Source organism: Anopheles coluzzii, chromosome 2 (genome assembly GCF_943734685.1).
Source record: "Anopheles coluzzii chromosome 2, AcolN3, whole genome shotgun sequence".
Taxonomy (NCBI): domain Eukaryota; kingdom Metazoa; phylum Arthropoda; class Insecta; order Diptera; family Culicidae; genus Anopheles; species Anopheles coluzzii.
The window spans coordinates 27,965,743-27,979,853 of record NC_064670.1 but is presented as its reverse complement, the minus strand read 5'-3'; the positions used below and the strand labels follow the sequence as shown (position 1 = coordinate 27,979,853).

Genomic DNA, 14,111 nt, shown 5'->3' with positions numbered 1-14,111 from the left:
GTAGAATTCAAATCGTAAGATAATTCATTTTATTTCAACTATAGAAAATCAACCTATCAAAACTGAACACGGCTGCAGAAAAAGGAAACAAACGATAAAATGAAATGTTGTGAAACTTGTAACCGCGTGATCCCCCGGGGGCTTCACATTCAATCTTAATGAATTTGTTTTGCACAAACGTGCAGAACCTAAACATGAAATTCAATAGCATCACAATTAATTCAATTCTAGCTACTAGCGGCCGTGTTAAACACAGAGAAATAAAATGCAATTTAGGCATTGCAAAGAAAAGCAAAATAATTCAAGAAACACATGCCGGATTATACTACACGTCATTCGGTGCGCTCACGGGAAGATCGTGAGAGACCTCGCGCAAAGTATACGCTGTCGTTCGTGTGACTAGGAAAAACGATTACTGTGGCTCGCGATCGGGTGTTGCCGCTGATGCCCTGGCCAATGCCGTTCGCGACAGTCGGTCGTACAGTAGGACGTATTCCAGCAGCACGGAATTCGGGCTTCCTTTTCACACACCACGCACTGCAAAGATAGGGTGTAGTAGTTAGTAAACAGCTTAAGTACATCAGCAAACGTCCGCAATCGCTACTTACCCATTGCCTTTTCTTAATTTCACTTATTTGGTGCTGGTGCGTTTCCTTCAACCATTCCAGTTTGCGGGCAAAGTGCTGCTCTTTGTTCTGCAGCAGCTTTAGAGCGACCTGTTTCGTTTCCTCCAGATCGGTTACTTGTTGAAACAGTTGCTTTAGCTGGGTGTTTTCGAATTAGAAAAGAATATTAGTTTAACCCAAAACAACCTGCCGAGAGTTAAACGCTTGCGTACCCGAAATGTGTCGTATTTTTCCGGGAACCGTAGAATTTCATTCTGCTTCGTGCGAGCTACACGTGTAGAGCTGGAAGCGCCTACCTCACCATCGTACCCGTTATGATTGCCATCGAGCGCGCAGTCCAACTGCTGTAGAGGAAGCTCGACCGAATCCTGCTCGGGCGATTGGGCGACTGCTTGAGTGCTGGAGCGTGTCTTTTTGGCTGGTGTATGCTGATGGGAGGCCGTTTCCCGACGTTTTGACCGCGTCGATATAGTACTGCCATTTGTGCTGGCAACAGTCGGTGGTGGGCTGTGAAGCAAAATGAATAAATAAAGCAAATAAATAAAATAAAGCACATCACGATTTGCTTCAGGGGTACTACTGCTCACCTCACTGCACCAAGCGGTACAGACTGATGCACCACACTGGGCTGCTTGTTTCTCTGGTTCCGCTGTCTCTTCTTCATGGTCCGCGCTGTGAATTCACCGCCCAAGGATGTACTCTGTCTACCAGCGCCATCGCGCAACTCCGGCGGCAAAACACTTTCCACCGTTCTGGTAACCACCGCTGCCTGCATCTGCTCCGTGACGGACGTAAAGGCAAAATGATCTCTGAATCCTTCCGCGAGTGACTGATATTTCAACATTTCCTTCATCGCTAGCTGAAAGCCTCCATGCTTATCCTTCACACCGAGCGTGCCCAGCTCGGTATCGATGGGCTTAACCCAGCCCGCATCTATTAGCGCTCGCGGATGATTTCCGCCGAAGAACCGCACATCGTACAGGTTGTTTACCACCCGCACGACCTTCGCCGGCCAGTACTGGAAGCGTGACTGCTTGGCAAACACCAGCTCGTGCCGGGTGCGACACGGTCGAGCGAACCAATCCGGTTCGGCTTTCTCGGCCGAGTGGCGATAGCAGTCCGAACAATGGCGTATTTCACGCAGATCGTACACGCAATCCGCTAGGAAGTACATCGCAGCACTGTAGGCCGTCGAAGTATCTACAGACAGGGGACACGAGCAGAGGGATTAGAAGCTATTTGAGACCGTGTTTGCAAGCAATAAACGCGCACTACCTCCATGGATGATGGCAACGTTATGCACAATGTCCAGCAAATCAACGTGAAACTCTTCCAACCGGGCGTACTGCTCGCTTGTGATCTTTTCCCGTACGTCCGCGAACGATGTGGGAATGCGCAGCAGCATCTTGCGGCAAATATCAATGGTCTTGCGCGTCACCACGGGCGTTTGGCGAGCGGTATCCCTCAAGAACTTGGAGGTTGAAAATGTATCCTTTGGAATCTGAAAGCAAAACAAAACGAGCGCGTGTGTGATTGAAACCTTTAGCTTGACTTAGCTTTCGCCCACACTTACCCAAGATTTATATTGTTCGACTACAAACTTTAAAAGATAATTCAGCTCGCTCTTTTCAATGCTGGAAGGTGCCTGATTTGAGCTATGCCGCAGCAGTTCACAGGCGTAGCAGTAACGGGGCGCGATCGTGTCACTAGCAGCTTGACTGCTATTATCACTGCCATCCCTGCCCGCACTACCTTCCCTGTCCGACACTTCCGGCTTGACCGTCGGTGTGTTGAGGCTTCTCTCCAGGCGCCGGTTGGGCGGTCGCACCATACCCACAAACATTGCGTCGTCGACGGTCGGCAAGCCTTCCTCCTTCACGTTCTCTTCCCGCTTGATGCTGCTGCACGTGTCGTCGGATTCGTGCTTTATCCGGTCGGCAAGCGATTCGCCCACAGTCACGTCCACCGAATCGTCCACCGAACCGTGCTGCCCGAGCCTCGTACTGTCAGCGAGTTCGACGGAGCCTTGAGCCGCCGACAGGTCCATCGACGAGACGGTGCTCTCTTCCGTGACCGCAAGCGATGCGGCCGAGGACCGCCTTTGCCTGCCCCGCGCCGTCCGCGCCTTCACTGCCGACACCGTAATGCGCCTCTGCTTCGACATGTACTGCTCCAGCTCGAGCTGCCGCTCGTCGCCCGTTTTCTGGCAGCCCTCGTGGAAGCTTCGGACGCAGCCGGCACATTTCACCACACTGCCAACATGGTGGCACTCGTAGCAATATTTGTCCGGCTGTCCGTCCGGGATGGCGTACGCTTGCCAGTTTGCCGGTACTGTGTACGTGGGAGTTAGTCTCTGTCTTCCGCGGTGCTTTGGTCGGGCGCACTCCACTATTAGCTCGTCGGAAATGGCCGCCTGGACGTGTCGTTCCGCCAATTCTGGGGTTTGACGGGAGGGTTAGGAAAATAATGGACTTTTCAATGGAGAAAGACTGGATTGGAAGGATGCTTCTTGTCGTGATGCTTACCCGTATCTTCGAGCACATCGGCGAGCTGCTCAACTAACTTCGTCTGTTCGATTTCTTCTCCCTGGGCACTGATAATTATATTCCAGATGGCGGATGCTACACCACACGGCGTTTCCTGCTGTACTAGGCTAGCCATGTTGCAACGCACAAAGTTCGTCGAATTTTCATCGGATCGTAGGAAACATGTATTTCCCGCACAGCCAAAGTGTTTATGTTGATGATACTTCTTGGTCTTCTTCTTTCACAGATGTTTGTTCCAAACGTTTGACAGCTGTTAGGTAACGGTCACAGCTCCGTCGAATGGGATGTTGTCAAATGCTTTTGTGAGAATCTGCTGCATTGTTTATTTTTACTCATTTGTTTTTCACTTATGCACACCTCAGTTAAGCAAAAGCTGGAAGCTTCGTGTTATATTTGCAATTGTTTTCTAATCGACGTTATGCGGTATTTGCAAGAAATCATCTGGCGCCGCATGAGCGACATCAATGCTCGTTCCCTGTACCAACTGTCACCGAACTGTCATAACTATCAAATCGAATGTTGATGCCATTTTGCCACCTAGGTATGCTTTGAAAATTTCCTAGAAAACGGTAATACGGCCGTGGGTTTCAGTACGGTACGGTTTCTTGAAGATTCGCATATATCCGACCACTTTCACAAGTTATTGTAGAAAACATTTCCAAGAATGGTAAGCGCTTCGTATATTTATTAACCTAGCTAAGCTACAGTTACCTCCGATACGCATAGTTTATGATCGTAAAACGAGCAAGTCGCTATCACGTTTCTACCGGAACGGTAGCCTTTCCCAACCTGTTGCCAATCACAACCATAGCAGATGCTCTCATGTTCCCCGTACACTCCAACCAGCTCGAACGAATCGTCTGCATTAAGCTGAACCACACTAAAGTTATGATACATGCAGGCGCACAGAATTGCATCCGGCTCGCGGAGTGGATTCGACCGCAAGCGCCAGACGCCACCGTGCAGCGGCAGTTCGGAAACGCTACACTTCAGCTGCCGTTCGTCAAACAGACGTACGTTTTCATCGTAGCTTCCGGTGAGTAGAATGTGATCCCGCCCGGCAAAGGACAGTAGAGAGGTGACTCCCGCCGAGTGAGTTTTATTTTTACCCTTCATGATCGGTTCGCCCGGACAGCGTACGTCGTGCGCACACAGAAAGCAATCGTCGCCACCTGCCAAATAGATCCCATCTGTGTGAGTAATTTGAAGGCGACGGAACCGTCGGTAAGCAATTCCATTCACTTACCACTGAAGACGATATTTTCGTTATGCCGACTAAACGCACACGTCCACGCTTCAAACCCGTGCACCTTCCAGCTGTGCACGGGCTGGAGACCATCCTCAACGTTCAACAGCTGGATGCAACCGTGCGAATCGCTTACAGCGATCCGTTTTCCATCGGGCGACCAATCAAGCGCCAACGCTAACAGATTACGCTCCTCGGTTTCATCGCCCGCAAGCGTTGCCGTTGTCTGTGGTTCGAGCTGAAGCTGTCCGGATGTGTCGGACAGGGCGTAGAGTGCTAGCGTTCCATCGGCACCGGCCACCGCCAGTTGATGGTTTGTCCGTGGGTTCCATTTTTGATCTAAAACGGCCGACCTGTCAATCGTTTGTAGGAGCGAGAGCGTATCATCCGTAGGTCCACCACCGTCCGGTCCAGCACCGAACCGGTACAATAGTATTCGGCCTACTCGATTTGCGGAGGACGGTTCTTCATCGCGCTCGTGCTGGTAGGTGCCGCATACGAATACGTCCTGCCAGCCGTCGTGCGGACACCATTCGATCGAATCGGCCGGTTGTTCGGTGTCGTGTGAGGTTATAGTTTCGATATTTAATTTACCCATTGGTGGGGCCTACAAATACGGGGGCTTTGCAACTTATGCAATGGCATGGACCTAAAACGAAGCAATTGTTAATTTGATTATAATTTAGAAAACCAAATTACAAACTTACGGAACACGTGTTTTACGGTTCTTTTTGTTAGGATGTGTAATTGAGCCAGCTCATCATCGGATGGTGCCATTCATTAGCTGATTGCCCATAGACTTTTGCAAGATCACTTACCAGAACTGAACCGTGTAATAGGCAGCGGCGAAACGATTGCTTTTCTGTTCACTCCGAACCGTGACGATAGAACAGAGGAACATAACTTATGTTGGACTGTGTTGTCATGTTATTATTTACATATTTTTATGTTGCATCTATATCTGTGGTTTCAATGCTTGAGATCCTCTTCTAGTAGCTGCGCTAGGTCTCAAACTCGCAAACTCTCAACATAATCTTGTGCTCCCCTGATAACCTTTACTGTTTGCTGGCATCTGGTTCGTGGTGTTGGATGTCGCAGTTAAACCCAAACGGCAATGTAGTAATGCTAGTACCATTTTATTCAACCTTTTTCTTATGATGAAAGTGACTAGGATAATTAGGTTTACCTCAAACACAACGTTTTCACCCTTGTTCGCTTGTGATAATGAACCTCTCTACACCATTCGAACTAAACTTGTTACAAGTACCACTATTTGTTCATCGACAGACTGGCTAACTTATGCTAATTCACTCCATAAAAGGGGATCGCTACATTGTATGATGCTAATCTGACCCATACACGTGTGCTCCACGTGTTCTAGCGATTGTTGCAATGAACGAGGGGGGAACCTAACTCTATCCTGGCATTCGCTTCCCTCAACACAAAGGGACCGCGGCTGTTTCTGAGAAGAAGAACAGAAAGGTTACCGTGCGAGCTTAACACAGGTTCTTTCCTTACTATAAGCGCAAATAAGCTTTAAATGACAAAACGATCCAATATAGCTTATAGCTATGGAGGTGCAAGCTTCCTATTTGCCCTTGTAGTCCGCCTGCGTCGGATGCACTGCACCGGCCGTGGGGGAGAAGGTGTAGGGCAGTATGTGGAACTTGTACAGCTCGGGCTGCATGATGTGGTGGGGTGGGCCGCCCTGGCCGCTCGTCGCCGCTTGCCCGCTGCTGGTTAAAAACTCCGGCGGCTTCAGGTCGGTCCCGTTGAAAGGGATGTGCGGCGTAGCGTACAGTTGCTCCGGCAGCTGCAACATTTGGCCGGGCTTTTGTGCTGATATTAGCTTGATGTCCTTCAGGTCCGTCGTCGACAGCGACACGAGGGAGTGAGTGGGTTCGAGATTGTACGTGCTGGTTGCGGTCGGCGCGTGGCTAAAGCCCGCCGTTTCGCTGCCGCCCGCCGCGGACGGTGCGCTGGCATTGCTGCTGGAGGAGTTGCAGGTGGTCGAGAGGCCCAGTTTGCCGGCGGCAGCCGCCGCACTGCGCTTTTGCCGCGCATACTCGGCCTTTTTTCGCTTCCGCTCGATCCACTGTTCGGGCGTTTCGTTTAGCAGCCGCTCCTTCGCTTTGGCTGCGTTCTTGGCCAGCCTCAACGCCCGCTGTTCGGGCGTTTCGTTCGCACGGGCGATACGCATCCGTTCGGCCAGCTTGGCCAACCGTACCGCCCGCTGCTCGGGCGTTTCCATCGCGCGCCGTAAGCGTTCGCGTGCCGCACTACGGGCCCGCCGTATGCTCCGCTCGAGGTCAGTCTCATTTTGCCGCCGCAGACGGTTCCGCTCGGCGTTTTTCGCCAGCCGTATCTGGTACTCCTCGCTGTACTTGTTTTCCGCGTTGCGGTGCATCCGATTCCGGTACTCCTCCTCCGATTCGGCCGCCCGCCGCTTCCGCATCCGTTCCGCGTTCTGGGCCATCCGCTTGCGGTACTCGTCCTCCGATTCGGCAGCCCGCTTCTGGCGCATACGCTCCGCGTTCCGAGCCAACCGCTTCGCCCGGGCTTCGGGGCTTTCGTGCAGAAACCGTCGCTGGCTTTTCGACAGGGGCGACAGGTGGTGCGGTACGCTTACGGAACGATCGTCACCGGCACTAATGGTTCCTGGCTGCTGCTGCTGCTGCTGTAGTTGTTGCGGGACGCTGCTCTGTATTGTTTGCGGCAAGGTGGTCGCCACGACAGGTGCTGCTGCGTATGGGACCACGATCTCTTGCTTAATGTCATTATAGTATGGATTGAGCTGAAAGAATCCATTCATATTTAGTTGCTGGTTGGTGTGTTTACATGCTTGCCTTTACGGGAGCGCGCACGGGTGCGGGGTGCCAGCAGATCCCTCTCGCAACTGTTCCCACCACGCTCGTTTGTCAGAAAGGATCTGGAAGCGCAAGTGTGGTACAAAAAAAGAAATCTCTGTTCAAAACACAACTTTTCTTTTTCGCAAAGCCAATATACAAAACAACTTCTGGTGCAGCTCTGCAGCGGTGGATGCGGACGCCCGTTGGGCAAGGCGAGGGTTTTTGACGTTCAAAAATAGCTGCATCTCGCTCATTTTCTCTAACCGTCCTTTACTCGCTTACAGTGTTCGTTTCGAGGTGCGCTTTTGCGCCCCCTCTCCCTCAGCACTCCAAACACTTCGTCCAACTTTTGTTCATATATCTTTCGTTGTGTTGGTGACAATTTACGCGCACCATGTACCGAGGTGTGTATGTTCTCGCTCGTTGTGTCATGCCATCTCTTTCGCGCGCATGGGCACGTGAAAAAACATAAACAAACCGTGTAACATATGTGAATTAGAAGTTTTGTTGATTATTGTGCATAAAAATCAATAGAAAATGGGTGCAAGTGTTATTGGACCAATAGCTAAAGAGTTTTGAATTGGTGTGCAACGCAGAAGATCACCGTGGTCGGTATGTTATGATTACTCGGCAGTGCTACAGTAAGCGCTTATTCTGATGTATTTCTTGTTATTTTGCAGCCAACCTTCCTGCATCGTCACATGTGTGGGAGACCAAAACTGGCGCGACGGCACCACCCAAGAAAGATTTTGATGTGCCATGTGTAAATTCGATCCCGGGCTGCCTCTCTTCATCGTCAAAGTCTGTTTCCTCCATCTAACCCAGCCCTCAAGCTCGCTGTACGATTCTGCGCGGAGTGGCGTATGGCATGTTGCATTTAAGCACCTTTTTGACAACGCATGCATCCGCTCATAACTGCTGGCTTCGTCTCCGGCCAAATAACTGATTCGCAGCACAGCTCAGCAAGCACACACCATGCTTCGAGCACGCAAATGGCCTCGTCAGCACCGACACGGAATAAATATATTAATAAAATCACCGTTAAAAGTTCAATAGCTTTTTGGCGGCCATCTTGAACCCTAAAAAACCTTCGCTCGAAACGTCAGAAACTGTCGCAACTACAGGCGGTCCCCGAGATACACGGTTAATGGGGACCGAAAACGGCCGCAAAATACCGCGTATCTCGAATTTCCGCGTAAGTCGAATCTCGTGATTTCCAGCTAAAATATCACTAATTTTCGTGTAATTTTGTAAGTAGGGAGTGGTTTTAGTCACTTTATGAATTATTTGATATGGTTCTGACTGAATGTAACTGTTTTAAACCTTTTGAAATAGTTTTTAACATTCGATCAAAACGGAAATTATTTGGCAATTTGCAATTGATGTGTCAAATCAGTACAATTTGCTCAAAGAATTGTCAAATTTAGAAAACCGCGTATCTCCGAATCCGCGTATAAGAGGTACCGTGTATCTCGGGGACCGCCTGTACTTACAAAAAGCATCGCCAGCGAGGGAATATCGCACTGATTTGGAGCGTTGGCGAGCTCACGAAAATCGGTGGTTTGGCCTGCGGGCCACGTTTACCTGCATGTGTGGAAGGATTTGCATACTCGTTTGCGTACAGTGGTGGCAGTAGTTGTATGGGTTGGGTAGAATTTTAAATGCATTTTTTTATGTTGGAGAGAACAAGAATAACAAAAACAATCTGTTTATCCTTCGGGAAACATACGTTAAAACACATAGAATAGAATAGAATTGATTCTAACGATGTTGGGTGTTGGGAAGGGCACAAAGTCCAGATGATAATTGAACCTTCGATGTGTTTGTCGGAGCGATCAGACAGGACGTGATTGAAAGGCAGCCATGACCGTGTGCTTCGTTACGACAAGGATATGTTGATAAACCATCTACTGAACCCAAAGGCCAAACAACGAATTATAATCACTGAGAGTTTATTTTTCGACAATTAGATTCTATTCGTTATCGCATTGCGACCAGCGGATGAAAGTTTCTACTTCATGTACACACTACGTGGAAAGAATTCTAATTCAGGGAAGATGCAAACCTATGTAACTCGTTTCAAACTTTCGCATATTGTTTTATAAAGCGCATAAATAAAACAAAATTGCGTGAAGAAAAGAAAAAAAACGTTCCCTTTCCGGGGTGATTGATGCGTACGTACCATCGACCATCGTTTTGTCGATGATATCGTTCTTTCATACCCGAAGCTCAAATTTACCGAGAAAGACTAAACCTAAAATACCACATAACACCACACTTTTGCGTAATTGCAACTTTCAATCAATGCTTAAGATAATTAAAAATGTTTTTGTGTTTTTGTTTCTCTTTCCGCTGCCGTCTTCTGCCAGATTAGCCCTGTAAATGGCGGTACGCACGCACCATAAATGGTTGCCGGCTACAGTGCCGCCTACTTGCGTAAACTATTATAGTTCTCTGCTCCTGCTCTGGCCTAACCGTGTGCAGCAGCAGCTTCCTGTTCTCCTGCACCATATGGCCACGTTGGTTTGGCGCACGCAAATGATGATGACTCTTTTACTTGGTTTTGTACGCACTCGGCTGGTCGGCGTGCGGAGCGGAGCCACTGCCTGATGCCGCCGCAGACGGGAAGGGGTACGGTAGAATGTGCAGCTTGTACAGATTGTTGGGACAGTTCGGGTCCGCCTGCATGACCAAGTGTTGCCCGTTTACGTTCAGCAGCTCGTGCGGTTTGAAGTCGCCACCGCTGAATATGACTTGTGGCGTGGCGTAAATGTGCTCCGAGTGTAGTTGTCCCGCCGCGGAAGAATGCTTCTGTTTGCTGCTGGATGAGCCCCCGCCGGTACTGCTGCTGCCGCCACTGCTACTACTACCCGTCGGCTGTTGTGCCCCGCCGGTCGCATGCAGTATCGTTTCGGGCAGGGTGGATGGCGCATGGCCCGGAAAGCCAACCGAGGGCCCGGAAGCGTGCTGTAAGCCATGGCTTGCATGACTGGGACCGGGGGGTGCGCTCGCGCTGCTAGTTGACGTGATGATGGCGCCCTCAATACCGAGGGCTGCGGCCGCCCGCTTCTGCCGGGCATACTCCGCCTTTTTCCGCTTCCGATCGATCCACTGTTCGGGCGACTCGTTCAGGAAGCGTTGCCGCGCCCGGGCAGCATTCTTGGCCAGCCGAAGGGCACGCTGTTCGGGTGTTTCGTTCGCCCGAGCAATGCGCATCCGCTCGGCCAGCCGCGCCAACCGTTCTGCCCGCTGCTCCGGTGTCTCCATGGTCGTCCACAGCCGTTCCCGCGTCATGCGCATCCGTTCGGCTAGCTTTGCCAATCGGACGGCCCGCTGCTCGGGCGACTCCATCGCCCGGCGCAACCGTTCCCGGGCGGCGCTGCGTGCCCGCCGGATGCTGCGCTCCAGTTCGGTTTCGTTCTGGCGCCTTCGCCGATTGCGCTCGGCATTTTCGTTCAGCCGGCGCCGATACTCGTCCGTCATCTTGAAGGCGGCGTTGCGTTCCATTCGCATACGATAAGCTTCCTCCGTCTCGGCCGCCCGTTTCCGTCGCATGCGCTCCGCGTTTTCGGCCATACGCTTCCGACTCTGCTCCTCCGTTTCCATCGCCCGCTTCTGGCGCATACGCTCCGCGTTCCGCGACAGCCGCTTCTCCCGCGCTTCCTCGGTTTCGTGCACAAAACGGCGCTGGTTTTTGCTCAGATCCGGCTGCTGCTTGCTACTACTGCCCAGGGTCAGCGTGTGCTGGGTGGACGTGACACTGCTCTCGCTTACAGCTACTTGCGGCCGTTGTTGTGGTTGTTGCTGCTGCTGGCGTTGTTGTTGCTGCTGCTGGCGTTGTTGCTGCTGCTGCTGGCGTTGTTGTTGTTGCTGCTGCCGTTGTTGTTGTTGCTGCCGTTGTGGCTGCGGCTGCTGGTGATGCTGCTGGACTGCTTGCGGAGGAATCGGTGCAGCGGCGTAAGCAGCGTCAACCTCTTGCTTAAACTCATTGTAATATGTGTTGATTTGGAAAAATCCATTCATATTTCGTGCCAATTGTCCTCACACATACCGAATGCACACATACACGCGCACACACCCAGACACACTGCGATTGAAGCGGAACCGTAAGCCAAGGGTCGGGATGTTTTCAAAACAAAACTACCAATAATTCGCACGCCTGCACAATTCTACTGTCAATTTTCCTCTTGGCTTGGATCAATAACACCCTTTTGGGCGAACTTGCAGCTTTTTTTTTCTTTCTGGTCGCTTTTCTCTTCTCCCTCTGGTATGGAAAATGATCCTTGTCAAACATTCATCAAAAAATTGACAAAGTTACGAGCGTGTATAGTCGCGTGTTCAGTACTTTGCACTGTCCAATGCCCAGTCGTCACGTTTGCAGTACAGTGCGTTCCACGCCGTATGCGAAACGTTGTTGCGAGTTGGCAAATTTTCGCGCAAACTTTAACGCATCGCTAATGGTTGCACAAACTTTCCAGTTTGAGATGAGCCGAGTAAAGTATTGTTTAATTGCAGTGATATTCTAAATTCTTTTATTTTACAATTTGTGTGTGTTTACAAACTACCAAAAGGACAGGAAGCAATCCATCTTTATGTTTCGTCGATTACAGCATACTTCTTCTCGTGCGTAATTTTCGCCACTATTATTCTTGGTGTTAAAACATAAAAACAAAAACAAAAAGGGGAAACTCCTTAACGCGCACTACTAAAAAAATTACAATCGCTTCACCTTGCCTCGCTTAAGCTTATCGTGTCAGTAATGAATAGGTTTGTATATATGTATTGCCTAGTTTTGTTTGCACACAAAGTTCAACTGTGAATTTTGCTGTACGTAATTTCAACCCCTGTACGCTTCACTTGCGTACGGAAACGTTTGCCATCGTTTCCGTGAGGGGGGGGAGGTTGTCGATTCTTACAATAAATTCCACCCATTTTGTCCGCTCAATGTTTGCTGTGTTTGTACACCGTATGTCCGGGATGGGGCGGCATACCGGGGCCAGCCGGTACCGCCGGTGGCGCTGCACCGGGCGGCAGCGAGTAGGGTAGCACGTGAAACTTTAGCACGTTGTTCGGGTTGGACAGGTCGTGGTGGTGTAGGGCAGTCGCGCCGGGGTGCTGCACTACCGCACCCGGGAGAAAATCGGCCGCCTTCACCTCGTGTCCCATGAAGGGCAGGTGCGGTGTGCTGTAGATCTGTTCCGGTTGCTGTGCGCCGCTGCCGCCGTGCTGCTTCGGCGAGGCTATCAGCTTGATGTCCTTCACGTCCGGCGGCACCCCGTGGCCAAGGTCGGGGACGTAGCTATGGCCGTAGGAAAGCTCGGGCGAAGCGAGCGTACTGTGTATGGCCGCATCGTTGCTGCTGCTGCTGCCGGCAGAGCTGTTCGGGTTGCCGCTCCGTTTGCGCCGGGCGTATTCCGCTTTCTTTCGCTTTCGCTCGATCCACTGTTCGGGCGACTCCTTCATCAGGCGCTCCTTCGCTTTGGCCGCGTTCTTGGCCAGCCGCATGGCCCGCTGATCGGGCGTTTCGTTCGCACGGGCGATACGCATCCGTTCGGCCAGCTTGGCCAACCGGACCGCCCGCTGCTCGGGCGTTTCCATCGCGCGCCGCAAGCGTTCGCGTGCCGCACTGCGGGCATGGCGGATGGTGCGCTCTAGATCAGTCTCGTTTTGTCGCTTCCGTCGATTGCTTTCCGCATTCTTGGCCAGCCGCAGCCGGTACTCTTCCTCCGTCTCGTTGGCGCGCTTCTGCCGCATCCTTTCTGCGTTGCGCGCTAGGCGGCGTGCTCGGGCCTCCTCGCTTTCGTTCACGTATGCGCGGCGCTTCTTCTTCTGCCCGGAGGAAGACGATGATTTGTCCTGCGCGACGGTTGGTAGCAGGCTGTGGGGCGGGGTTGGCAGCAAGCTAATGGGCGGTCCCGGTATATCGCTCAGATCGGTGCGCAGGGGTAACGTGTAGGAAAGGATGCCCTGCTTGATGTCCGTGTAGCATGCGTTCGGTGTCGGATATGGCGCGTTCATTGTTTAGAAATCGTAGCAGTCGGTAAGTGCGTCGTCTGTCACCTTTCCGACCGGGACAGGTTGCTGCGGGTCACGCGCGAATCTGCTGGTGGTGCTGTGAACCCCCTTCCTCCGTCAGGCATGTACCATTACGTACGGCGGCACACCGTAGCGTCGCGTCGGTAAAGCTTCGGGCCCTCTTCACCAATCACCTTGCACCGGGTGAGCCCGCTCGCGCAGAATAGTGCTCCTATTGCGTATTTGTTTACGCTGCTTCTTTGCGGCCGTGTGCATCGTGTGCACGCACTGCATTAACCTGTGTGAGGAAGAGTAGCATCGTTTGAGTGAGCTGCGACAGAAACACGCCACCACCTATACCGGACCTCTCGACCACTGTCGCATCGTAACGCGTGGAACGCTAGCACCACCGGACGAATAATGTTTTGATTCAGTATTTCCTTAAACTCCTCCGCTCTCGCTACCAGCTAGTTTGCACGAAAACAACACAAATTGATAGACTTTTTGTTAGCAACCTGCGGACAACCAAACGTCAGGCGAACGCATCCGTGTGCACATATGCACACGCACAACACACGCCACCCAGCTACATGGGGAGAATTATTCGGCTTACTTCACCAAACTGCAGTGTTCTTAACACGGTACGGCCAAAACACACACACTTCTGGAAAGCAAAATGCAAACGCCGAAAAGATTTGGTAATTGATTTACCGAAGGCATAAAACTTGTTTGCACGAAGCTTACGCCAAAGGTTTCGCTGCGCTTGTTGAACGAAAAACTATTCTGCACGGATAATCGAGAACGAATGGTTTAATTGTTTGTCAACAGT

At 51.3% G+C, this 14,111-nt stretch overlaps 3 protein-coding genes across 4 annotated transcripts; all 3 read right to left on the bottom strand.

Annotated features, from left to right (window-relative positions):
* Nucleotides 1–6: 6 nt before the first annotated feature.
* Nucleotides 7–3,627, bottom strand: LOC120952375 (zinc finger MYND domain-containing protein 11). The gene is made up of 7 exons (XM_040371676.2): nucleotides 3,152–3,627; nucleotides 2,200–3,062; nucleotides 1,902–2,127; nucleotides 1,214–1,826; nucleotides 839–1,133; nucleotides 609–764; nucleotides 7–537 (listed from the first exon to the last, which is right to left on the bottom strand). The coding sequence occupies exons 1-7, from the start codon at nucleotides 3,285–3,287 to the stop codon at nucleotides 400–402; spliced, it is 2,427 nt and encodes an 808-aa protein (XP_040227610.2). The 5' UTR covers nucleotides 3,288–3,627; the 3' UTR covers nucleotides 7–399.
* A 210-nt stretch (nucleotides 3,628–3,837) lies between these two features.
* Nucleotides 3,838–5,441, bottom strand: LOC120952376 (diphthine methyltransferase). Of its 2 annotated transcripts, none has more exons than XM_040371677.2 (3): nucleotides 5,126–5,441; nucleotides 4,419–5,067; nucleotides 3,838–4,344 (listed from the first exon to the last, which is right to left on the bottom strand). In XM_040371677.2, exons 2-3 carry the CDS (start codon nucleotides 5,014–5,016, stop codon nucleotides 3,869–3,871), a joined length of 1,074 nt encoding a protein of 357 aa, XP_040227611.2. In that variant the 5' UTR covers nucleotides 5,017–5,067; nucleotides 5,126–5,441; the 3' UTR covers nucleotides 3,838–3,868. The 2 variants fall into 2 exon arrangements, with proteins under 2 accessions (XP_040227611.2, XP_040227612.2); XM_040371678.2 differs by having other exon boundaries at nucleotides 5,237–5,441.
* A 94-nt stretch (nucleotides 5,442–5,535) lies between these two features.
* On the bottom strand, nucleotides 5,536–14,087 carry LOC120952821 (uncharacterized). The gene is made up of 4 exons (XM_049607299.1): nucleotides 13,648–14,087; nucleotides 12,214–13,580; nucleotides 9,825–11,307; nucleotides 5,536–7,264 (listed from the first exon to the last, which is right to left on the bottom strand). The coding sequence occupies exons 2-4, from the start codon at nucleotides 13,283–13,285 to the stop codon at nucleotides 6,007–6,009; spliced, it is 3,813 nt and encodes a 1,270-aa protein (XP_049463256.1). The 5' UTR covers nucleotides 13,286–13,580; nucleotides 13,648–14,087; the 3' UTR covers nucleotides 5,536–6,006.
* Nucleotides 14,088–14,111: the final 24 nt, after the last annotated feature.